Consider the following 25,703-nt stretch of genomic DNA (forward strand, 5'->3'; position numbering starts at 1 on the left):
TCTGCATTTGTTTTTACATTTAATTTACATTCATGCATTATATTTTAAAATTGAGTGAGAAGAGTTTCACATTTTTTCTAAGAAACAAATATTTCTATTATAAATGTATGTAGATATATTTGATGGCATTTGTGTGTTAAGACTTTAGAGCATATAGGCATCAAAGCATTTTACATTATTATAAGAGTTACTATGAGATTTTTACGTTTGCTGACTGGCAAAACCAGTGTTACTGTATGCCACCTGATACCAACAGATTAAGTTTAATTGCTGAACGCATGCAACTATTGCATGATGACTACAGTACTATGGTGAATTGAAATGGATCATAATGACATCAGCGGATAAATGAACAGATTAATCATCGTGATAGATGAATGAATGAATGAATGAATGGACCTCTCACAAGTCAAAGGCGCACATGCACCTAAAGTCCAACAGTTCACGCGCGTCAAACATTAACTTAAAGAAGTGCGCGTGTTGCAACACATGGAGAAAAACAACAGCAGTGAATAATGTCGGCAACACGAACTCTACACTTCATCAAGAGACAAAAACTCTGTTCAGCGTGGACTGTCAGGTAATATTCATATTTTGTCTTGACTGCCTTTACGAAAATTAATCATGTTTTTTGGGGGAGGAAAGAGTAATAACCAGTTTTTTATGTGTATTGATTACTATTAGCAAAACCATGGTTATTTCAATATATTTGGTCATGAAAGATGCATGTGTTTGCCATATTGCGCGAGATAAAATTAACTGCCAATACTACTATGAAGAAGGTAGGCACCAAGGAATGCCTTCATAAAAAGTTAATTCTTGAATTCAGTTATCGGTGAGTATAGCCCAGTTGACAAAATTGGCATATCACGTTTAATTTCAACATAAAGATTTAGATTAAATAGTTTTACCTATTTGGTTATATTACTGTAGGCTACCTTAAATGTGCCATTGAATAAAAAACAGTATTTACCGAGGCATAGATGAATAAGTAGCCTATATGGTGGCAATGACATACAGTATCATGAGCCTCAAATGCGTTTTTTCCTCATATTAATGTAAACCTCCTGCACGCAAATGACCCCTGGAGGCCAATCTCAATAACACCAACTGTGACGTCACGGTCGAGATGTACACCCCAACATTAAATAACACATTCAATTAATTACAAAGTTGTTAAAATTCTAAAAAACAAAGTTGTGACTGCTAAGTTAGCGTTACATGTTAGTTAATGCTATATGCTAGCATTTAGGCTGAAGTTCTACTGTTGACTTTACGGTTACGTTTTGCAGGTACTGAGAAAAACACAAACATACCACTCAGAAATGTCCATTAACAATCTCCAAAAATGTAGTTGTTCCTCAATATCTGTATTTTCGTCTGATACAGACTCAAACATATAAGGTCTTTTTGAGCCGCAGAGCTTAATATTATTATTCATAACCGTTCCGAATAGGGTTTCATTCAAAGGATAAATACTAGGGTTGTAAAAACATTTCTGGATTATTTTTCTTCTTAATAAAGTTACATTCCTTCTTTGTAAATATAAAAAACATTTAAAATATTATATTAATGCATTCTTTTGCACATTTAAGGACCTATTGTGTACAGGGGTGCTGTAAAGGGGGGGTAAACAATGATGATTCTCGGGGCCCACGAGTAATAGAGGGGGCCCAGAGAAGCCCCCAAAATTGTGGTGCTAAAAATATTTAATAGTAAAAATTATTAACTTTAAATTATTCTATTTGCTGTTCCTGGTATCAAAAAATGTATTTGTTTAGGAAACACAAACGTCTGTGGGCCCCTTTCCCCCCTCTCAAAAATGGTTTAGTCCGCCCAAATTGTATAATCCAGGCAACCCAGCTTGACTTCACTTATAGTGCCGGCAGAATATCAACTTGACTGACAAGGAAGTGAAAATGCTTCAAAAATCTGGAAGTCAAAAACGGAAAGAGAAAAAAGTAAGAAGTGAAAGAGGCAAAGGGTCGACATTATGTTACCCAATTTTTCACAAGAAAAGGTGGGCTTGTAAGTATTGCAATGCATACGTTTCAATGTTGCGGTTAAAATGACTACTGGTGGCCGTTCTATTGTTAAAAGTGCATGATTTTATGTACATTAATATGAAAAAAGTCTCAGCTGTGTTGGGGGCCCTGTCAAGATTCTTTTCATGGGGCCCAAAATCCTTAGCAGCGCCCCTGATTATGTATACCATTAAAGGGTACAGTTAAATGTTTTGTACACCTAACATTTAACAAAATTGATTATGTACAAAATTGATGCTTGATACACAGTACGTATAATATTGTATGCCAAAAGGTAGCCTACAACATTTCAATTGAGGGTATCTCCGCAGTGACAGAAAAGGTACAGTTCTGTATATATTTTGGTATTATAACTGCAGGGCTCAACATAAAGGACTGCCCGGTTGCCCTGGGCAAGTGTGAGAGACGTTCGGGCCAGTAAAAATTATTGTCACTTGCCCGATAGGGCCAGTGCTTCACCCTCAGTCACTAAAAAATATTTTCATCAATGTATATTATTTAACATCTTGGAAGCAGACATTTACTTAGGTAAAACATGACGAAAGAAACAATTCAATATTTTGTACAATTTGCTGTCAGTTTACAGGTAAAGCAGAAAAGTTGGGAGCCTTTTTTCGTTGGAACATGTCTGTTGTATACAATTATATTTGACTTTTGAATTATTATTATTATTATTATTTTAATTTTATAAGGGCCAGTGAAAATTTTGGCAGGGCAAGTGAAAACCTAAACCAGTGGCCCGACCGAGCCAGTATAAAAAATTATTTGCGTTGAGCCCTGAACTGGTAAAGCTTTATGCTTTTTTACATGATTTTTATAACTTGTAATGTATTTTATAATTTTTTTTCCATAATGCTATAATGTATTTTTTGCAGCTCTCTTCCATAGCCAACAGAAAAATTGTAATTAAACTATTTGATTTGATCAAACGTAAATTGATTTACAGTAAATAAAAAACAGTAGGCTGGTTATCATAATTTATGACATTGTTTTAAAACACACACTTATATTTGAAGTCATATAAAGTCACACAGTTCGTCCAAAAATAAAAATTGTCATTTTTCTCACCTTCAAGTTGTTTTAGACATTTAAATGTCTTTCTGTTTAACCAACCCTGTATCACGAAATTACGTACCTAGTCTTTTCCGTGACACTGACACGTTTTTCCTCCTTTTTTGCGTGAACATGTCACACATTTCTGTGCACGTGTCACTGTCACGTATTTGTTACTCAACTGTTTTGTCCTATTTTTTAAACCATTGACGCTTCGGTTTAGGGTTAGATTTGGTGTTTGCGTTAGGAAGTCATTTTAAGTATTGGCTTATACCTTTTTTTCATGATTTATTTTTTATATTTTATGATTTTTGAACCATTGTTGCCTGGCATTAGGGTTTGAGTTGGGTTTGGGTAAGGATGTCATTTTATGTAAATCTAACCCTATAAACCGCAGCAACAATGGTAAGAAAATAGGACAAAACAATTGAGTAACAAATACGTGACAGTGACATGTAAACAAAAATGTGTGAAATTTTGTAAGATATTTGTAATCAAGCAGTTTTGGAGCACCATTGGACTTCCATAGTAGGATAAAAACAGTATGGAATTCAATGGTGCTCTAAACTGTTTGGTTAGAGCAAACATTGCTCAAAATATCTTCCTTTGTGTTCAGTAGAAAAAAAAATGTATACAGGCCTGAGGGTAACTGTAAATGGTAGAATTTTTATTTTTAGGGTAACTATTACTTTAAGGGTCAACAGGTTCATATAACACATGCATAATAATTATACAAAAATATACCCGAATGACCAATCTTCTGTGTAATGAGTATGTTTTGTGTATTTGCATCATTTGTATATTTATTGAACACTTGCCCAAACAGTTTTGCTTGTGAATCTTCAGAGGTTTTGCGAATAAAAGTGATGAAGGCTGGTTGGGTTCCATGTTTGCACACAAAGTGGATGCCAGGAGAGATGCCCACTCCAATCTGCTCTCCAAGAAAGAAACCAGCAACCTCTACAAGATACAGTGTGAGCCAATCCATCTGAAATCTTCAACATTTAGGCCTTGAGAGAAACTATTAAAATATTATTACATGCTTTCTGACGGTTTTGCTTCAGTAAATCAGCTAAAACTGTATAATTGCTTAAATAAATCAGACTCAAATAGGTTTATTTGTAGAATTCATTCGTTGTCAGGATACCTGCATCTGTGCAATGAAAATTGGATTTAGAAAAATGAGGGTGTTTTTTGCGAAATGCCTGGTTTTTGAGTGTCTGATATTTTTTGCATAAAGTTTACCCCAGCTGCAAAGTGTAGATCAAGGTCTATTTTTAACAATGTGTGATTTTATCGCCGGCCCATTTGTCTTTCTTGACATCTTCAATTGTTTTTTTTTTCTGTTTTAGTTCATAATGTAAAGCCGGAATATTTGGATGCATACAACAAATTGTCGTAAGCACACTTTTTGTTATTATATATTTATATGATGTTTTGTGCTGTGTAGTTTCTTGTTTGTAATGTGTCTTTAAACATAGATATGTTATCAGTGTTATGTCTCCTGTTGAAGGTTGTATACACAGCACACAGTATACAACAATATTTACAAGTCATAACCAATTTGCAGTCTCATTTAGTGCTGTATGGTTAAAAGTTTGTTTTTCCATTATTGATGTAAAAGTTTTTTTACGAGTATATGGGGCGGTTTTTTGGAAAGGGATTATCTTAGTCCCAGACTAAAATGCCTGTTTGAGCTGCATTAATTTAAAAACAACTTGCACTGACCTCCTGAATATAAAAGTGCCTTTGTTTTGACTCCAGATGCACACCAGTAATGTTTTTTGTAAGGTATGTTTTAAAAAAAAAAAATACTACACTGCAAAAAATGCTTAGTATTTTTGTCTTGTTTTCAGTAAAAAATATCTACAAATTCTTAAATAAAGATGCTATTTTCAAGAAAATAAATCTAGTTTTTAGACCAAAAATATCAAATTTAAGTGATTTTGTGCATAAAACAAGCAAAAAGATCTGCCAATGGGGTATGCACATTTTTCTTTTATTTTTCTTGAATTTAGTGTTTAAAGGTGTAGCGGAGGATTTTCTCGAATTTTAGAAAAGAACCGCCTTTTCCACTTTTTAAAAAAATGCAGTTGCGCAACACTCCTGATTGACAACTAGGAGGACCAATAGTCTTGATGATCCACCCGGAAAAAAAAATCCTCCGCAATACCTTTAAGAGTTAAGTGTTTTTTGCTTACCGCATTGGCAGATTTTTTTGCTTGTTTTATGCACAAAATCACTTAAATCTGATATTTTTGGTCTAAAAACTAGATTTATTTTCTTGGGTCATTTTGCTCATCAAGAAAAAGCATCTACATTTAAGAATTTTTAGATATTTTTACTGAAAACAAGACAAAAATAATACGATTTTTTCTTGAAAATCATTTTTTGCAGTGTAAGGGGTGATTTCCTGGACAGGGTTTAGGTTAATCCAGGACTAGACCTTTTTTATAAGGTAATTTAAGACATTTTTACAAACATAACTTACAAAATTACACTACAGGTGTGCATCTTCAGTCAAACAATGTCACTGATATATGTTAAAATTAATCAGGACAAGGTGTTTTTAAATTAAAGCAACTCAAACATGCATTTTAGTCTGGGACTAGAATAAACTCTGTCCGGGAAACCACCCCTAAATGTTTTAATATAACTAAGGCCTAGTCCTGGATTAATATAAACCCTGTCTGGGAAACTTCCCTATATGTTCAAAGTACATGCATCTTTATGAGACCACTTGTATGCTGTATTTGTCTCGAAGACCATCCAGCATCATAAAGTCTTTCATGGGGACTCTTTCTTATCATAGAGTCCTCAATGTCAAACTAAATTCAAGTTTTTACCCAAATTCAAGGTGGCACAAAAATTGTGTAACATTAAAACATTAAAACGTAATAAGAACTGGTAAATAACTAATTTCTGAATAAAAACGCCTTTCTTGTAAATGAGTAAATTTATGGATATAAACAATAATTATATTTTAGCATTAGTAATACAAGAGCTTACACATACTGCTGGATTAACCATTACAGAACATAAACAATGAATTGGTGATCACCAATATTGTTAGTTAATAGCTGTGACACAAACCTTACATTTGGGATGTGGTCTAATAAATTTGTTAAGCACTGTATGCAGTGGCGGCCGGTGACTTAGCAATGCAAAGTTCGTCACATGTAGCCCATCATGTGTGTGGTTCCTTTATCAAAATATGTGTTCTGCGCGTCGAGGGATCCTATGTGCATCACCTGTCTTGTCAAAATAACTGCCTGCTGTAGATGCGTCTAAAGGGTTTATGATAAAAGAGATGCTCGCGTTTGCCAGATACTTGCATAATCTCACGCATAATCAGAGTTTTCTGTTAAGGAAGTGTCTAGTGTGTATTTTGGGAACGTGAGTGTCTCTTTTGTCGTAACGGTTTTGACGCGTGTGCAGCAGGCACTTATTTTATCAAAACACGTGATGCACATGGTTCACATGATGCAACAAACACATATTTTGAAAACACAAGCAACACACATAACACATATTGTGAATTTGCGACCCTCGGATAAGCAGTAACGACCTGCCACTGACTGTATGTGCCTCCAACTACAAACAGCAAGCAGCAAATCATAAATCATGGTTTGGAAAAAATAAAGTCCATCCCAAAAATTACACATTTCAAAATGTTTCTCTTCATTATTTAACAGGAAATATATCAAGTAAACTGCACTTGGCATATCCTTTAATATTTGAGTGAGCATATTATCTTTATTTGATTTGAACAATAACTTTATGGTGTTCATCATCTGCTGTTTAATTTTAGAGCCGAGGTTCACAGTGAGCTCCATCAGGATGTCGATTATCCATGTGAGATAGTTGGAAGCTGGAACACCTGGTATGGAGAACAAGATCAGGCAGGTGAGATGAAAGAGTAAATAAAACCTCTTCAATGGCTCAGCTAAAACCGTTTTTTTTTTAGTTAAAAGCTTCAGTAATATAATGTGTCTCTAGAGTTTTAGAAAATATCTCGATGTCCAAAACTGTGTTCAAGTTGGACAATAAACCAAAATCTGCAATTGATACCCTTTAAAAAGTAAAAAGTTGAATTAATTAAAAAAAAAGTTTTTTCAACTTTAATTTTTCACTTAAAGTGTTTTTCATTTAAACATATAAGTTGAAACAACTTAACTTTTACCCCGCCATTGATGAGTTATCTGGTCAATTAAGAGTAAACATTTGCATTAAAATAACGTGTTCCTGATCAAATTTTGCACTGTAAAAAAATACGTAGAAATTACAATGTTATTGCAGCTGGGTTGCCGGTAAATCACCGTAGATTCAAATCCATGCTACCCACTGGCAATAGTTTGCTCAAAGTCAAATAAACTCCAAACATTATCAAGTCTTAATCTCTACAGAACAAAACTATACAATAACAGCCTCATGCAAAGCACTCTGGGAACCAGAAATCATCATCAACCTTTTTCTGTTTTTTGCTTCAGATTTTGTTTACCAGAATGTTTTGCTTGATGCTGTTTTTTTTAGTTGACTCTGTAAATACAAAGACTTGAAATTGCTTAATGTTTATTTAACTTTGAACAAAATGTTGCCAGTAAATAACATAAATTTAAATCTACTGTAAGTTACTGGCAACCCAGCTGCAATAACACTGTAATTTCTACGGAATTTTTTTACAGTGTGTGTTAATCTGCAATACCACGATTATCCACTAGATTTATGAAAAAACTGAGGCCAAAACGTTATTTACTAATTTTAAACTCTGTGTATGTTTTGACAACTCAGATATTTTTGGTGTATTTTACAGCTCTTAACAATATTTTTGTCTCTCTAAGCACTTTTATGAGATGCTGAAGTTAATGCTGAAATGAAACAAGATTGCTCTCCATTTTGATCTTTAATAAATTTGTGTATACATCTCAACATGTTTACAGTATATGTGACCCTGGACCACAAAACCAGTCTTAAGTAGCACAGATATATTTAAAGCAGTAGCCAATACATTGTATCGGTCAAAATTATCAATTTTATATGCCAAAAATCATTAGGATGTTAAGTAAAGATCATTTTATCATAAGTAATATGTGTTGCTAGGACTTAATTTGTAGATTTTCTCAATATTTAGATTTTTTTTTGCACCCTCAGGTTCCAGATTTTTAAATAGTTGTATCTCCGTCAAATATTGTCCTATATCCTAACAAACCATTTATCAATGGAAAGCTTATTTATTCACACCCGTATGACTGGTTTTGCTGTCCATGGTCACATATGTTTTTTAGGGCTTTTATGATGTTATGGTACAAGAGTGACACATGCTGTTGTGTTGTGGCAGTGCATCTGTGGAGATACATCGGTGGATATCCTGCACTAACAGAGTCTTTACGCAAACTCAACCTCAGTACGGTATTGAACACAATTCATTCTCTATACAATTTGGATATAAGATGATCCATATGTCCCAAAAGTAGCTGGACACTTTTGGACACATTTTCCTAGTTTGCCACAATAATTATGGACATATATACCTTTTGAACAGTATTAAGTGCTTTCTCATTTGTAAGTGAATGTGTTTATAACCCTGCTAACAATTTTTGGTTCCCAAAACGTTTTCCTAAAGTTAGTTTTTTGTTCTAAAAACGTTCCCCTAACGTTAGTTTTTGGTTCCCCTAATATTATTTTCGAAGGTTTGTTTTTGGTTAGCCAGGAAAGTTTTCTTTACAGATATAGAATGTTATTTTTAGGTTAGTTTAGGTTTCCATAACGTTAGAATAACGTTCTCATAACATTAGAGAAACGTTATTTTAGGTTAGTTTAATAATGTTATAATAACGTTATTCTAAGGGGAACGATAAACTTCTATTTCTGTAAAGAAACTTTTCTGGCTAATCAAATACAAACCTTGGAAAATAATATTCTGGAAACCAAAAACTAATGTTATAGGAACGTTATTTTATGGTTCCAAAAAATAACCATTAAAGAACGTTCTGTATAAGTTATTTTAGGTTATATAAAAATAACCACCCTGCAACATTATGGGAACGTTATTTTATGGTTGCAAAAAAATAAAACCTAAAAACGGTCCCAAAGATAACCAAAAACTAACGTAAGGGTAACGTGGAATATAATAATGCAAAGGCATTCATAGCTTTTTATAAATATTTCTACATATTACCTATTATCTTTTTTCATACAACCTGTGCAGGCATATCTTGCATTTCGAAAAGAGAGGAGTAAAATGTTGCTCTCCCGTCGGAACCAACTTCTTCTTGAATTCAGCTTTTGGAACGAGCCTACGCCCAGAAGCGGACCCAACATTTATGAACTGAGATCATATCAGCTTAAAGTAAAGGCTGTTATATTGTTTTGTTTTAAATTATGCTACATTTACATTTTCCTTTGTATGTTAACCGGCTTTTGTTTCTTTCACACTCAAGCCTGGCACAATGATCGAATGGGGAAATAACTGGTAAGTTTGTCTGCATGCGATTTTTGCAGCTGAATGGGAATATGTTGCATGCATATCTGAGTTTTCTGTTCATGTCACAGGGCTCGAGCGATCAAATACAGACAAGAAAACAATGAGGCAGTGGGTGGTTTCTTTACACAGATTGGTGAATTGTATGTTGTTCATCATTTGTGGGGTAAGTACATCTTCATCGCAATCATAGCATATTACTAATAAACACTTTAAACATATTTTATTTATTTTGTTTTAGCTTATAAAGACCTGCAGACCAGACAAGAGACCAGAAACACTGCTTGGTTAAAAGAGGGCTGGGATGTTAATGTGCACTATACAAGTAAGAATAAATACTACATTAAAGTACACATTTTGGCAAAAATCAATTGGGTATTCTGTGCATTAAGAAAAAATATTGTACATACTGAATGGTATGCAGATTTTTCTTTGTATATGGCGCCATCTTGTGGATTTAACTGGAACTGTTCACATATATCAGAGAGAGCAATACATTCATTATATATTTTCTCTCTTTAACAGTGCCTCTTATCCAGAAAATGCAATCGAGAATTATGATTCCCATGGAGCATTCGCCATTAAAATGAAGTCAACAGGGTTTTATTTTGTGATAATCTCATGACCAGTAGATCCCAGGAACCCAACTGGAGCTAAACACTGTATAAAGAGCAAACGTGCCAATGTTAAAGCTTAAAATGAAAGCTGTGATAACAGACCAAACTGTTGAATTGTTTCAGGAAAGTTTTGTTATAATTCATGAAGTCTTGTTTTAATCATTGTTGCCTTACAATGTATTACGTAGCGCGGTAAGCCTGTTGGTGTTTTTGAGAAAACTTGGTGCCTCTCAAATGGTCTGCAATTCAAGCATTTTGTTTAACTGTATGCCATTTATTACCTGAATAGCAGAGAACATTTAATATGAATAATATGAAAATAATGACTTGCTTATATTATGAATTTCATTTGACTTCATAGTGGGGTCCAGAAATCTGTGTATGCCTGTAGAAAAAGGGTTAACATTGTCATTTTCATATATTTACTTACATTTGATTATTGGCCTAAAAAGAGTGCAGTCTATTTTTGCAATCTATTTAAAAAAGTATGCAAATGATATTGAAAATATGCAAATGTAAAGTAATGTAACATTGAAACTGTTCTGTATTATTTTTTATGTGCATGCATGCATTAACCATAACCTTAAGTGTACATGCTATAAATATTAACGTATGATTAAATTATAATTTTTGTTATTAATAGTATAAAGTTTTATATTTATTAGTACTATATTTAATTGTCGATGTTGTTAGTCATCAGATATATGAATGGAACATTCTAAAATAGGATGAACCACTTGAGCAGTAAGAGTTGGTGGTGAAGATGAGCTCAACCTAAATTCTGCGGTCACTTTAAGAGCGTGTGGGCGTGTGACACAACTGGGACGTCTTCGGCTCGAGCCACTGAATTAGATTATAATAAACACTAGAATGCCAGCTACCGTTTTTAGCTATTGAAAATGGGCAGTGAGTCCCGACAGGAAGTTTTTTCTAATTGGTCAGGTTCGATGGATCGAAATAATAAGCTTGTTCGACTTGCGTATCCGCTAGAACTGACAGGCGGATGACGTCAAAGTACCGCGAGAGCGAGACGAAATTAGATTTCTCGAATCCTTCCCGCGGTACTTTGATGTCATACGCCGCATCAAACAAGGTCAAACAAGCTTAATATTTTTTCCTTTTTCAACTCGTACTTTCCTTTTATAGTTTAATTTACTATTTTATTAGTACATTTACTCACTAAATAAATTATTATTCGGGTTTTTTCCTACTGAAGCAAAACTCAAGGGCGTTGTCACGTGACATCAGTTGTTTTTATGAGCGCTTGCCAGACTAACCAATCACAATCGAGGCGTAGACTAAATCAATCACTTTTGAAAAACAATTATATAAAGATTGCTGTATGGTATATTTGTATTTGTACGTCAGATGGTTATGCTAAAAAAATATATATTTAAACGGTTACGCTTTCAACAGCACAACTGTAACCAACAATTCAAAATGCGTCTGAAATTTAAATGCGCCTTAAATAAGGATTTGGCTTTCCGGGCCACCGCGTGCCCTCTGGCGGTAAAGAGTGGTTGTACTTTAGTAAACCGCGTTAATTCGCGCATCATCTACTGTCGTACATAGCAATTCTCGACTTGAGTTACATGTGTCCCTCTCCAAAAGCACCAGCGGTTTGTCCTGCATGCGAGTATGAAACGCGCTTCGCCGGGAAAAATAATACAGAGGTGGATGTCTCGTTGCGTTATTTAAAGTGCCCACCTTCCTCGCGAATAACACCCATCGAGCGCATTTCCCTGAGGGATTACATACGATGGACCTGCACATCCTGGACCACCGACTACGAGTGACATGTATCAGCAAAACCGGACTGGAACATTACACGCATCCACTAATCAAGCTGATATTTCTGAGGAACAGGACGAGGTAAGAACACGAGCACGCAAACAAGTCTCACACACAAGTAGCAAACGCATCTCATTCGAGTTTGGACAGTTTATTTATGTGCATCTGATGCAACTGGAGCCTCACCCTGTTAGTTAGAAGAGCTGATCAATGGCAGAGGAATGTCTGATCATGCCTGTTTTAATATATTATAATGTCACGATTGCTCGCTGTGAATGGTTGCACAAGGAAGCTGTTGCACTGCGAACAACTAGTTTGATCTTCTGATGTAAACAGTTTGAGGTAAATGGGTGTATCTCAAAATCCACTGCCACAGCATTTTTGGAAAACATAGGGGCTGGCATCATTTTTAGCACAATACATTTTGACACACATTCATTCTTTGTCCCGCTTTTCAAAGTTTAAACTTTGTTAAAGGTGCCAAAGAATGCATTGAAATAATATGTTAAATTGTTTTCTGATATCTACATAGAAGGTATGTAACTTTATTAAGTGCAAAAATTATCCAGAGACGTCCATAGGATTTGCCATTAGAGCGAAATTGTCTATTATTACCTTATTTGAAAGGGTCATGAATAATAATGTTAAGCTGTGCTCTGATTGGCTGTTTCACAGAGCAGCTCATTCAGTAGCTCTCTGTGTGTGTAAACAGCCCTTATGTTTGAGCCTGTTTTAGATGATTTTGATGATTAATCAATTGTTTGGATTTTGTTAATAGACAATTTCTGAGTGGCAAATTTGTGTGTTTTTTTTCAGTATGGACCTGCAAAACGTAACCGTAACTTAAATAAAGGGTATGTATTGACGTCACTTTTCCACGTGACCACCCTACCCAGTCTCCTGAGGATGCGTATAAATAGCACGAAGTGTAAAACTCGTGCAATACATAAGCCAAATTCCACTTTGGCGTGCATATGATACGCAAGTCCTTCCCATTCACTTAAACGGTGCATCTTTTTTGTCGTTTTATTTATTGGTTTCTCAATTTTTTAAACCATTTTCGCTTGGGTTTAGGGTTAGATTTTAGATTTGCTTAATGAGGTTATTTAATATACAGGTTTCTCCATGTTTTTGTTAATATTTAAGCCATGATTGCTTGGAGTTGGGGTTAGAGTTGGGGTTTGGGTTAGGATGTCATTTTTATATAACAAAAAGTTGTTCTAACCCTAAACCCAAGCGAAAATGGTAAAAAAAAATTGCAAAAAAAAATAAGAAACCAATAAATAAAACGACAAAAAACGATGCACCATTTAAGTGAATGGGAAGGACTTGCGTATGATATGCACGCCAAAGTGGAATTTGGCGTATGTATTGCACGAGTTTTACACTTCGTGCTATTTATACGCATCTTTAGGAGACTGGGCTCGACCACCCCGGAGCTCGCCCTGTTAAATGGCAAACGTTCAACAAAATGGCTGGTTTTCATAGCGGCTGCTGTGAAAATGCCAGTAAAACTGACTATTATCATCTTAAATTGAATTTAGTTGGATTTGATAGCAGAGGTGGACAACATTTCGTTACATTAGTTACATTTTCCAAACATCTGTGCTTTATTAGGGTGTTTGTCTTGGGAATAATTTTACTTGACTACATTCTAAAGCATAGAATCATACTGTATATTCTTTTATAATGCATATTAAAATTTGTTTAATACCTAATTACATTAAAATTGTGTACTTTTACTTGAGTAAAATACGTTAATGTACTTAAATATTAAATGTAAAACAAAAACTTGTATTTATGAAATATAATAAAGTAAAAATTATGATATGCTTTGTAATGTATGTTTTCCAAAGAAAAACACGGATAAATTACAAATACTTGAAAAATATGTTTAAGTAGAAATTAAAACCTCTGCTTGATAGTGACCCTAGCAACTTGTCAACCCACCTGGGGATACGATCAATTTACTTCTCCTTTCGGTGATTTTTGGCAGTCTGTAAAACAATAGCTCCGAATTCTTGTTAGTACAGTCTATCGCACAACAGCATTTTCCTATTTCGACACGTTTTCACAGTGTTTTCCCGATGTCACGCTGTACTCAAATGCTGCCACTCTGTCTTTTGCCACTCAGTGGGCGTAACCGCAGTCCCTCTCGCCGACGGTTACGTCACGTGCATACCCTCTATTGTAGAACTTTAACCTAAACGTTAGCATATAGAGCTAACTCAGCAGTCACAACTTTGTATTTAGCATTGTAACAACATTGTACTTAATTTAATGTGTAATTTAATGTTGGGGCATATATTGAGGCTCGCAATATGTCATTACTTTAAACAGAGCTCTTATTATTCATCTATGCCTAGGTAAATACAGTTTTCCATTCTATGGCACCTTTAAAAATATTGTAATGTATATACAGAGCCCATACAGACAGGCTTGTCCCAATAAATTGAGTTATACCAGTTCATTTTTGCTTTGAAGGGACATTGTTGGTCCCCATTAGGAAAAAACAGCTGATAAATCAAACTGAATTATGTTTATTTGAAAATGTAATTTAGTGAAAATGTGTGTATATTAGGGCTGGGCGATATATATCGGGGGATTCTCATTCATGTTTCATCAGTAAAGCCGGTTCTTTGGGGACGTATCGCCTGCGATAATTAATGCGAAATTGCCCCAATTGTCAGCGAACTACGGCTCTGTGTAGTAAATGCTAATCCTAATCAAAGAACCAGCTTTACTGATGAAACACGAACGAGAATCCCCCGATATATATCCCCCAGCCCTAGTGTATATAAAGCTATGTTTACATATTTTATATTTGGTTATGTATCAAAACAAAATATTTGGAAACATCCTTCAAACATTAGTTTGAGGTTGTCAAACATTAATGAAACATGTTCATACTTCCATGGTTAATGCGAGGACTTTCATTAAAACAATTTTGGGAGCTTAAAGATCATGGAAAAATTAATGGCAACGAAAAGAAAAGTTATTTTTTAGGACAGTTCTATACTATTTTTTGTTAACAGATGCCACATTTTTAGGTTACCTGGGAATATGAATATTTCTAAACCACTGTGTCTAAACAAATGCTTGAGTCTGATGACAGATGGTGTGTTAGTAGATTACATTTAATGCATAGATAGAGAAGGAATTTGTGACTCAGTCTGTTAAAAACTAGCTAAAGTCAATTTTTTGTGGTTTACTGTCAAAATCATCCTATTTAATGTAAAGAACACTGTGTTAAAAAATATAACCTTGATATCTTCAATATTGAAATTAAAATTTGGTGCTCCTAATTTCATTATTAGCTTATGAGACTTTAACCTGGAGACAGGGTCATATTTTATCTTTGTTTGAGAAATATGCCTTTAATTCACAAAAGATCGCAGATTCTGTTGTGTATCAAACATATTATTAAACATTTAAATGTGGTAACAGCTTGTACTTGTTTTAATGGTTTAATAGGTGGACGTGTCCCGGCATACAGTGTTGCTCAACAATAACCAGAAAGTTGACACAAAATCTTCTTCTCAAGCTGGTTTCAAAACTTTCAATGAGGTTTAAATTAGAGATGCACCAATACAAAATATCTGTGCCGATGCCCGATACCGATATTTAATTACTTAGAATGACGTAAACCGATACTGATAGTTTTGCTTTTTACTCCTTGTTTGAAATGATTGTGTGCAACGCATACAAACGTCAATTCTGTTTTTAATCGTCATGCAATTCACAATAATCGTAAATAATGCGTTTTCCCAGCACTTTTGATAGCCAGGATATAATCTGCCCAGATTTTTAAACAACACCGATCTGCCGATACAGATTATAGACGGCTTCAGCAGTAACAACATAAACACGCGGCTTTCATGGTCATCACGTAACTTCCGGTAAACTCTGTGAAGAATAAATAACAACAAAGTCTTTTTAAAGTAGTTTATTTATATAACAAGCAAAATAAGCAACATGTAGATTACATAGGAACCCAAAACATTAGTTATTTTCGACAAGGTATTTGTTTAAGGGGCTGTTTACACTTGGTATTAAAGGTGCCCTTCCTCTGGCGTTTTTATTGTTTTAGACTGTTGTCTGAGTTCTACTCATGATGTTTGCATGATTTTTACATCCAAAAACATCAAAAGCAATAAGTAATAGGCTATTTTGTACCCTGGTTTTGAGGCTGGTTAGAGAAGTGATCCGTTTTAATGGGCGGGCTGCATTGACGACTTGGAAGTAAACACCCACTGCTATTATTGGATAACCGTTTTTCGTTTAAACTAATGCTGCGTTCCAGGCAACCTGTAACCCGTGACTCACGACTTCAAAATCACGACTTACGACTCTGAACTGGGAGTACATCGATCTAGTAAGAGTTAACGGGTGGGAAGTCACGGGTTTGACTGCCGTTCCAGTGCACTTTCACCGGTAGAAGGTTGTAAAAACACGAGTTACAGGCTGCCTGGAACGCATAAGGTCGTGAGTCGTGGTTTTGAAGTCGTGACTTACGGGTTTAAAAACCTGCCTGGAACGCAGCATTACTTTCAATTTAATCTCATGTGTAATCAGTTTAATGTTAAGTGAGTGTCTTAAGACACAGTGTCTTTCTTACACACGCATATTTTATCATAAACCCTTTTGACACTCTCACACGTGTCTTTTATCGTAAACCCTTTCGATGCGCGTGTAGCAGCGCATGCACACACACACACACACACACACACACATCTTTTACACAAACCCTTTCAACACACGTGTGACGAACGCACAAACACACACATGTCTTTTATCACATTCGATGCGTGTGCATCATGAATTCGCGTGAATCGCGTCCCTCTAAAGAGAACTCATAGTGACACAAAGTACTAAAGTGTTTTACTCACACACACGCGTGCGTGTCTTTTATCATAAACCCTTTCAACGTGTGTGCAGCATGAATTCGCGTCCCTCGGAAGAGAAAACACCGGCCACTACAGTGACACATAGTACTAAAGTGCTTTACTCACATAAGCTGCACCATTCTGTCCGGATCCGCTTTTTAATCGCAGTCTCTCTTCAAATCCAGCGTTCTTCTAAACATCCAAATATGTAGCAACTGTTATGATTCCCTCGTTTAATAGGAGTGATGTCTCTCTATGAAAAACAATGGCCCAAATACGGTACGGTTGACGTTTAGCCATCCTTGCTGTAACTTGTTATGAAACTAACTCAACTACACGTAATATGTGGGCGCGGGCTCAAGTTGAAGAGCTCATGAATATTAATGACCTCGATCAGTTCCACGTCACACTGATAAGATTTTCAAACTGACCTGATTTCTCCGCTTATTTCTTTTCAGTGGCTAGAGCTGACAGAGGAGGCGGAAGTTAATTTTCACATTCACGACACAACACAAACACACATGGACCTAACACATATCAAAAAATACAAGTAAAAACGGTTTTATGTGGAAGGGCCTCTTTAAGATGTGTTTTCATCGATCGGATCACAAGTGGACGAGAGAGACACATTACGTTTACACCTGGTATTTAAATCTGTCTCTTTTGTACACTTTCGACCTCTTCTGTGCTGAATACTATGAGGGGGTGGTCTGTGAGACGGTGGGCGAGTCTCTCTGCTGTCATTCAAACCCGAGCGGGAGTAATATGAGTTTATATGGACGCAAACTAATATTATGTCGGAGTCCACTGCTTGTTTAGCAAGTAAACATGCTGCACAGTGTTTTGTACATGAGTATGTAAGAGCTTTTTTTTATTTTCAGCGCAATTGATGAAATAGGATCGCGCAACTTTCACACGCTTTCAAAACGAAACTACGGAGATCAGCCGCTTAGTTTTATCAATGAAAGGCTAAAAATAGCGCTGTTCACCGAATGTTCATGCCTGAAGTCAAAAAAAGACGTAAAACTTGTGTTTAATACCTCAGATTAGATAAATGGGCAGAGAGAAGGCGGTCGCGTGTGGCTGTTCGAACACATTCAACCACATGTGCGTTCCGCAACTCCAAAGCGATCCGATCGAAAGGGGTTTCGACCACCTCTGGATGTGGTTGAAAGTGGTCGAAAGTGGACGAGCTCAAAACTTTTTGAACACCGTTTACACCTGCCATTAACGTTGTCCACTTGTGATCCGATCGACGAAAACACATGTTAATGCCAAGTGTAAACAGCCTCTTAGAGTTCAGTTTCAGTAACTAGTCAGACCATTAAACAAACAGAAACCGGATGTAAAGTTCGGACCAGACGCTTATCGCGTCACCACACGTGCGCCCGATGAAACGGTCTATAGGCCGATATATCAGTGCAACCCTAGTTTAAATGTTTAAAAGGTCATAACTTGAATTTGCCATGAATTTAAATTACAGTATATCTCTTCTGAGAAAATGTATACACTAACAACTTGTTCTGCGCAGTGTGCACTGAGGCATATGCCGAATAAAATGCTCATCCCTCCCCCTAATCCCGACTCCCACCTTTATGTATTTATATCTATCTGGATGGGTCCATGTAATGCCAGTATGTCTCTCTCTCATTTCCAGTCATTCAGTGCATCTAATGGTGGTCCATTAACTCATGTATGTGCAATAAAATCTACTGGCTTGTAAAATCTGGCTGATTTCGGTCATTGTGTGCGCTGTGTGACTTAAATACATTTGAGTTTATGATCTTGTTGAATGGATTTTCTTTCCTCTTATAAACATTAGCGCGTCATAATGAGCAATGATAGTTTCTGCTTTGTGCTTGATGGTCTGTGAAGTTACTGCACGCAGGGTGTAATACGTGAGTTTAAATGTGAGAAAGAGTACATGGATTGACCTCCTGTTGAACAAAGGTGAGAGAGTTTATATGGCAAAGGACACACATTTAAAATACTGGCTTATATTTAGTTAGTTTAGTTCAGCCTTATCTTGAGATTCAAGAACCTTGAATCTGGATAGTTTACAATGCAATGTTCCTGATTTTCGAATGAGCACGCCTTTTCCTAAGTTTTCCTAAACACATGTGTGTTAGCTTTATGATTACATTTGAAAAGTAAAGACCTCATACAAAGCCGATGGGATCTGTTTGTTTCATATGCAAGCATTGTGCATGAAAACCATGAAGTCCTGATTTTACAAAGCAATTCAGAAGTTACTGATTGGGGCAGAAGTTCAAGTTTAGTGTATCTAAAATGATGGCAAAAGAAATAATTCACCCTAAAATTTTGCTTAACCTACACTAGCCCACCAGAAGTCTGCTTTTTGTACAATGCAGCACAACAGTTGCATTTTAAACAGTAATCGGATTCATTATAACTTTAAAACTATAAAAATGTGAATCTGTGATAACAATGGTGCCATGCTCATGTCATGTGTTAATTTCAACCTGATCTCATGAGAATCTGTACGTATTTTACGAGTTGGCTAATTCATATAAAATTGCAGAAAGTGAAACGTTCAAAAACATATGATTAGTTCAGACGTTGTTGTATGTGGATTGATACTAATAATGTCTTTGTGTCAGTTTAAAATGATCCGCCAATATGCGTTTCACATATGTGACGCGTGACCTTTCGACGTGATTATGTAATACGTAAGGTCGCGCTGGCGCATCATACGGTTAGTGCAAGACGAGAAGTTGCCTCAAGAAAAAATTTATTGCCGAAAATGATGATTGTTTCACTAGCTAAGACCCTCATGCCTCGTTTGAGAGCCCTTTGAAGTTGCGTTGAAAACTACAATTTTAAACTGCATTGAGACTGTTGGGATCCAATAAAGTCTATTAAATGAAGAAAAATCCTGTAATGTTTTCCTCCAAAAACTTATTTCTTCTCGACTAAACAAAGAAAGACATGCATAACTTTGATGACAAGGTAGTGAGTTAACTCATTCACCGCCATTGACGAGTTATCTCGTCATTTATGAGTTCATATTTAACTAATAAAAATGCCTTTCTGGACGAATTTCAATGTGAACGTGTAATACCGCATTTATCCACCAGATGGCGCCAAAACGAATTTATCAAAAACGGATGTTAAAAAGATTTTAAGATTTATTTTAAATGCCTTTATGTTTGATAGTCATTCTGAGTCTGATCTCTAACATAAATTCCTTTAAAAAAACGCAATTTTTTAAGCTTTTTGCTCAAAATGTTGTATTTTTGAAGAGAAATATCCATATTTCAGTGGTTAAATTAAGTGGAAAAAGTAAATATATAATGAAAGTTTTTTCCCCATTTTGTTTGTTTGTTTGTTTGTTTATTGTTTGTTTGAAAGCAGAGGGTGTGTTCTTTAATTTGATATAATTTGTATGTTTATATATTTATAGAAAATAATTTTTCCTGCGAGGAATTTGGTGAAAATTTTGTGAAAATCACAAAAATGCAGGTGGGCAACTTTTCTCAAAAAGGCTGGCGGTGAATGAGTTAATTATCAGGTTTTTTTTACGAAAGTAGAAGATTCCTTTAACGCTTCTTCAACAAAGTTCACAAATTGTACTGCTTTACAGTTCAAAGTCACTTGTAGTAATCAATCTCATCATTCTTCTATAAATACTACTTAGTGCCTTGGTCATCTTAATTGTTTGTATTTATCATTTTAAAGAAAAATGCGTATGTGCGCAGACATAGTATTTCTTTATAAAGTAACATCGGCATCTACTTGCCTGGCCTGCATAATTCAGAAATTTAAGTTGTTATCACAGATCTACGTGAACACAGATTATTCTTCTGATAACTTTTAAATAAAATAAAAACGCTAAGGAAACGCTAAGTGATATCGTACCCATAACCCCTTAATTGATACAGCCCCTTTTGAGTGGGGGGGTATAAAGGTGATGTACACGTTCAAATTAATATAACTCTTGCTTTTTTTGGTCTATAAGCCTGATCTTGGTCTTGTTTTAAAGAAGACACTTTAAAGTTTTTCACGAAAGTGTTTAGAGGCGAAAATATTAAATATATTTTTTATAGCAGTTTGCCTTTATTGGTATTAATAACAAAAACACAATAAAGTATATATTTTATACATCGAATTATTAAAAAAAAAATAGGTTTGTGTTACACGTTTAGTTGTTTTACCAACAACGGCCACTAGGTGTCAATGGTTTACTGCATACTCTTGTCACAAATTAATAAATTACAGTCACTGCATTATTATAACTGCTAAAATGTTTTGAAATATGAAAAAAGACATTCTTAGGCTGCAGTCACACCAAAAGCGTTTATGGCAGTTGCAGGCGCCTTTTTTGAATGATATTCTATGGGCAGCGTTTGCGCGCTGTTTATGTGCACCGAGCGCCTTGCGGTTTTTTGCCGCCTGCCGCGCACGCGTTTTTGAAGGAGCGCTGAGAGCGGAGAAGCGCCTGACGTCATTCGCGTCTTCCATTGTCCAATGGAATGAGGGGAGAGGCGGGCCTTACGTTGTGGTGAGGGAAGTTTACAGTTGCTTTGAAGAACTGGACTCCACTCGCTCACTCTCTCCTGCGTGTTTGTGCACCTCTCACCCTCAAACAAGGTCAGAGCAAGCGTTTCTTTTTAAAGTTTCTGCTAATATGACAGTTAACAGCAAAAGAGCGCTCACGCTTCAATATTTGATTGACAAGACAGCTGACTCGGTGGTTGCTTAGCAATAAGAAAAGCCGCGTCGCACTGCTCTTTTTTAAAAAAGGCAGTGCGTCGTGCCTTGCGTTTGCAAGCGTTTAAAGCGCTTTTGGTGTGACTGGCCCCTTAGTCACTCATGGCGCCAATTAAAGGGCTAAAATAAAAACATTCGAAAACTCCTGCTTAATTGTTACCAGAGCTTCAACCTTTCACAGATTTTCATGTTTTCCCCCTGCGTTTTCTCTTTCATGTATTCCCTACTGTTTCTCTCTTCCGTTCTGGAGGAAATTGGTGGATTTCTGTGTTTCTTAAGAGGGGCTGAGGAAGTAAAACTTTGGGAGCCGTAGATGTAAGGAAGTCTAAGACAGGCTCATACAATGCACACTCAAGTTGCTGAGTTAGCCTTGAGGGTGTGGATGCATTATTTCCCCTCCATTCAGGCCGGCAGTGATTAACCTTTTCTTTGGGGCACAGGATTCAGCTGCACTGGGCCGCTGTGTGAAGGAAGATCTGTTGGTTTAGTGGTGGATGGGTGCCAGTACGGTTTAACGTCGCTTTCTTCAGATCAGAGCTGACACACTGATGGTGTGCCAGTGAGCTGCAGATGGACACCAAAACTGTGATATTTGACAGGACTAAGTTGGTTTTCATTTGCATAACAAATTTTTATTGTAAAATCGTGCTCTCACTACTAAATTAATGATCACTCTGTCTTGACTAGGGCTGTGCAATTTATCATCCAACAACTACAAAAACAAGACAATCGAGGTAAAACAATTATTGTCCAATTAAAATATAAATTGCGTGCACCAGACTTTTTCACCCATGTAGCCTATACTGCAACACTTACTTCGTAAAATGGTTAAATAAATGCATGTTTTCAATGTCGCAGAGTAATCCTGTTAAATAATCGTGATTACGATTTTCCCCATAATAAAGCAGCCCTAGTCATGACATTTGTTTATCTTGGCTCAATTCAGATGACAATTTTTTAATACAGTTAGTGCTTATATAAGTTGAGAAATGTTTAGAGATTTCAAAAACTTTACACGGGTTTACTTTCCTTGTACTTTTTGGTATATTCAGTTAGGGCTGGGCGATAAAATGATATCGATATGCCCCATCAATACACCTTTATCGATAGCGAAAGAAAAAACAATATGACGCCTGTTAATGCATTGCTAAAACTACATTGGACTAAATTTCATCACCGTTTCTAGATCTTAAACAGCCTATTATATGCCCTGATAAAGGAGCGTGCCATGAGTGACAAGCAAACAGCCAATAATAAGTGTTGTTGTGGGGTTCGGTTGCGCCATCGCCATGTAACAGGAAAAGAATGAAAACATGTAAAAATTAGTGTTGTGGCCGAGTCAATAATAAAAGGAAATGTTAGCTCGCCAGTGTGGCAACATGATATTACATTAATAAATATATGCATTTGCAAACTCATGTTTCGGTAATGAGAACTAAAAAGTTGTCTAGGTACTATGACAAACAAAATTTCAACTTTTATCTGGAGAGAAAAATAAGAACTGCTTACAGGTAGCCATCTTGAGTGTCACAGTCAATTATGTCCCTTACAACATTTTTTTAATGTGAGTTCCTCGAGGGCTTAAACAGTGATTGAAATTTGTTGCGGAGGATGAGAAAATTGGTCTTGGACACATATTCCTTATTATTGTCTCTATATTTACCAATGATCACCAAATACCACGTGTTTCTTTACTGTAAATGTTTATAGTATAACATGCACTTTTTATTATAAATATTTCCATGTCAAAGAACCCAAATCCAGTCATGGGCACGTTGCGGTAATGAAAATTTTCCCCTTAAATGTGGAATAAACAACAAAATTATGTCATTTGAAATCATGTGCAAAATAATACATGAAGATATGTTTGTAACTGTATGCTTCTTATTTTGATACTCTTACTTTGCATTTACTTTTTTAAAGGAATAGTCTACTCATTTTCAATATTAAAATATGTTATTACCTTAACTAAGAATTGTTGATACATCCCTCTATCATCTGTGTGCGTGCACGTATGCGTTGGAGCGCGCTGCGACGCTTCGATAGCATTTAGCTTAGCCCCATTCATTCAATGGTACCAATCAGAGATAAAGTTAGAAGTGACCAAACACATCAACGTTTTTCCTATTTAAGACGAGTAATTATACGAGCAAGTTTGGTGGTCCAAAATAAAACGTAGCGCTTTTCTAAGCGGATTTAAAAGAGGAACTATATTTTATGGCGTAATAGCACTTTGGGAGTACTTCGACTCGGCGCAGTAACACCCTCCCTCTTCCATTATGAGAGTGAGAAGGGGAGCGGACTTTTCAGGCGAGTCGAAGTACTCCCAAAAGTGCTATTACGCCATAAAATATAGTTCCTCTTTTAAATCCGCTTAGAAAAGCGCTACGTTTTATTTTGTACCACCAAACTTGCTCGTATAACTACTCGTCTTAAATAGGAAAAACGTGGATGTGTTTGGTCACTTCTAACTTTATCTCTGATTGGTACCATTGAATGAATGGGGCTAAGCTAAATGCTATCGAAGCGTCGCAGCGCGCTCCAGCGCTTACGTGCACGCACACAGATGATAGAGGGATGTATCAACAATTCTTAGTTAAGGTAATAACATATTTTAATATTGAAAATGAGTAGACTATTCCTTTAATCAAAACCTCATAAGTCGAATTTTGCAAGAATCACCCACTTGCACTTTAGAGGTGTGCGCAAACAAAACTTTTCAAACATCGTGTGCGTAAAGTATTGAAATCTTAAATATTTAAATTGTCCAATCAGTTTTACTTTGTTGGTGTAAATGTGAACCTAACAGAAAACGTGATTTTTGTGACATCCGTCTGTGAATGTTTGGTTTGTTCTTCGCAGGATTTCATTTGTACATTTTTTTCCATTAGTCTTTGCTGTTGTTTCTCAGCTCTGTCAGTGATTCAGACCAAATAAAATGAAGCTTGTTGTTCTGGGTTCCTGGACCAGCACCTAAAGAATTTGGGTCAAACCCTGTTGTGAAGTAACCGGTTCCCACAAACACATGCTCATTTTCACATGCAAATTGACCGGTCGGCATCCTATTCAATAAAGCGGTCATGCCTCAACCACACCAAAGTGTCCAACTTTATACATTGAGTTTAGATGTTGCCTATGTGTTCACGTACATGTGGCTTTGATGTGGTCTCTCTCTCTCTCTCTCTCTCTCTCTCTCTCTCTCTCTCAAACACACACACACACACACACACACACACACACACACACAGTCTATTAAATTTCTGCCTGCTTAAACACTTTATACAGCAGTCCGGCATTGTTTTATTGTTTTTGTTTATTATGCAATGGCTCGTCGTCTCTCTATCTCCCTCTCTCTCTTTTGCTCTCTCACACAGTCTATTCAATGTCTGCCTGCTTAAACAAAACAACAGCCTGGCATTGTTTTTGTTTATTATGCAATGGCTCACTCTCTCTCTCTCTCTCTCTCTCTGACTTCACAGATGCAAATTTTTCAGTCTCACAGAGACTCCTGAAAATTACACAGTCGTCCTTGACGAGGAGGGATTTAAAGGTAACACACAAACCACTATTCAAAGGCTTTTATGTTGTCGTTGTATAAACTAATAATTATATAATCATTGTGTATATGAGGAGATGCAAAAGTGTATTGTAATTTATTTTAGCGGTCCTTGAGGCTTCAGTTATTGTATTAAAGACTAACACACATAATGATTAAAGGGGAAAATATTGAATCAGCAGGATTATTGACCTGCAGGTGGGATGGTTGAGGGATACAAGCATTCATCTGCCTCTGACCCATTCAGCTGTTTCCTCTGTTTCCACTTCTCATAATCCACAGGAAAGTTAAATCAACAATACAAAAAAGTTTTGGATGCACTTTTAAATTCGCAGGTGTCTTTAATGGGGGGGGGGGGGGGGTTCTTCTGATGTAGTCTTATTTGACATCTAACATAAATGTGAGATGTTAAAGTAATAGCTTACCAAATGTGGTGGTGTATATGAAAATTTAATGACTTTCCTTCTTCAACTGAACACAGTCTGAGCTTTATTAAAGAGTAGGGGTGTCACGATTCTCCAAATCCTCGATTCGATTACATTT

At 36.0% G+C, this 25,703-nt stretch overlaps 2 protein-coding genes across 2 annotated transcripts in view; both read left to right on the top strand.

Moving 5' to 3' along the window:
• The first annotated feature begins 435 nt into the window (after window positions 1–435).
• nipsnap1 (nipsnap homolog 1 (C. elegans)) lies at window positions 436–10,651 on the top strand. Its single transcript, XM_055198436.2, has 10 exons — window positions 436–580; window positions 3,945–4,072; window positions 4,451–4,496; window positions 6,910–7,004; window positions 8,437–8,507; window positions 9,307–9,447; window positions 9,539–9,570; window positions 9,651–9,745; window positions 9,821–9,904; window positions 10,105–10,651. Exons 1-10 carry the CDS (start codon window positions 516–518, stop codon window positions 10,167–10,169), a joined length of 822 nt encoding a protein of 273 aa, XP_055054411.2. The 5' UTR covers window positions 436–515; the 3' UTR covers window positions 10,170–10,651.
• Window positions 10,652–11,513: 862 nt separating this feature from the next.
• castor1 (cytosolic arginine sensor for mTORC1 subunit 1) overlaps window positions 11,514–25,703 on the top strand; it is a 36,374-nt gene continuing 22,184 nt past the window's right edge. Inside the window, exons 1-2 of the mRNA XM_073860661.1 lie at window positions 11,514–12,068; window positions 25,084–25,154. Coding sequence (XP_073716762.1) covers window positions 11,956–12,068; window positions 25,084–25,154 — 184 coding nt within the window. The 5' untranslated portion in view covers window positions 11,514–11,955. The remainder of the gene's footprint in view (window positions 12,069–25,083; window positions 25,155–25,703) is intronic.

This window comes from Misgurnus anguillicaudatus, chromosome 22, assembly GCF_027580225.2.
Source record: "Misgurnus anguillicaudatus chromosome 22, ASM2758022v2, whole genome shotgun sequence".
Taxonomy (NCBI): domain Eukaryota; kingdom Metazoa; phylum Chordata; class Actinopteri; order Cypriniformes; family Cobitidae; genus Misgurnus; species Misgurnus anguillicaudatus.

Bases quoted from the DNA above. Each gene is read 5' to 3' on its own strand.
- nipsnap1 (XM_055198436.2), top strand. From the start codon at position 516: ATGTCGGCAACACGAACTCTACACTTCATCAAGAGACAAAAACTCTGT. The intron at 4,073-4,450 runs GTGAGCCAATCC...TTTCTGTTTTAG, and splicing joins CAACCTCTACAAGATACAGT to TTCATAATGTAAAGCCGGAA. The intron at 9,571-9,650 runs GTAAGTTTGTCT...TTCATGTCACAG, and splicing joins ATCGAATGGGGAAATAACTG to GGCTCGAGCGATCAAATACA.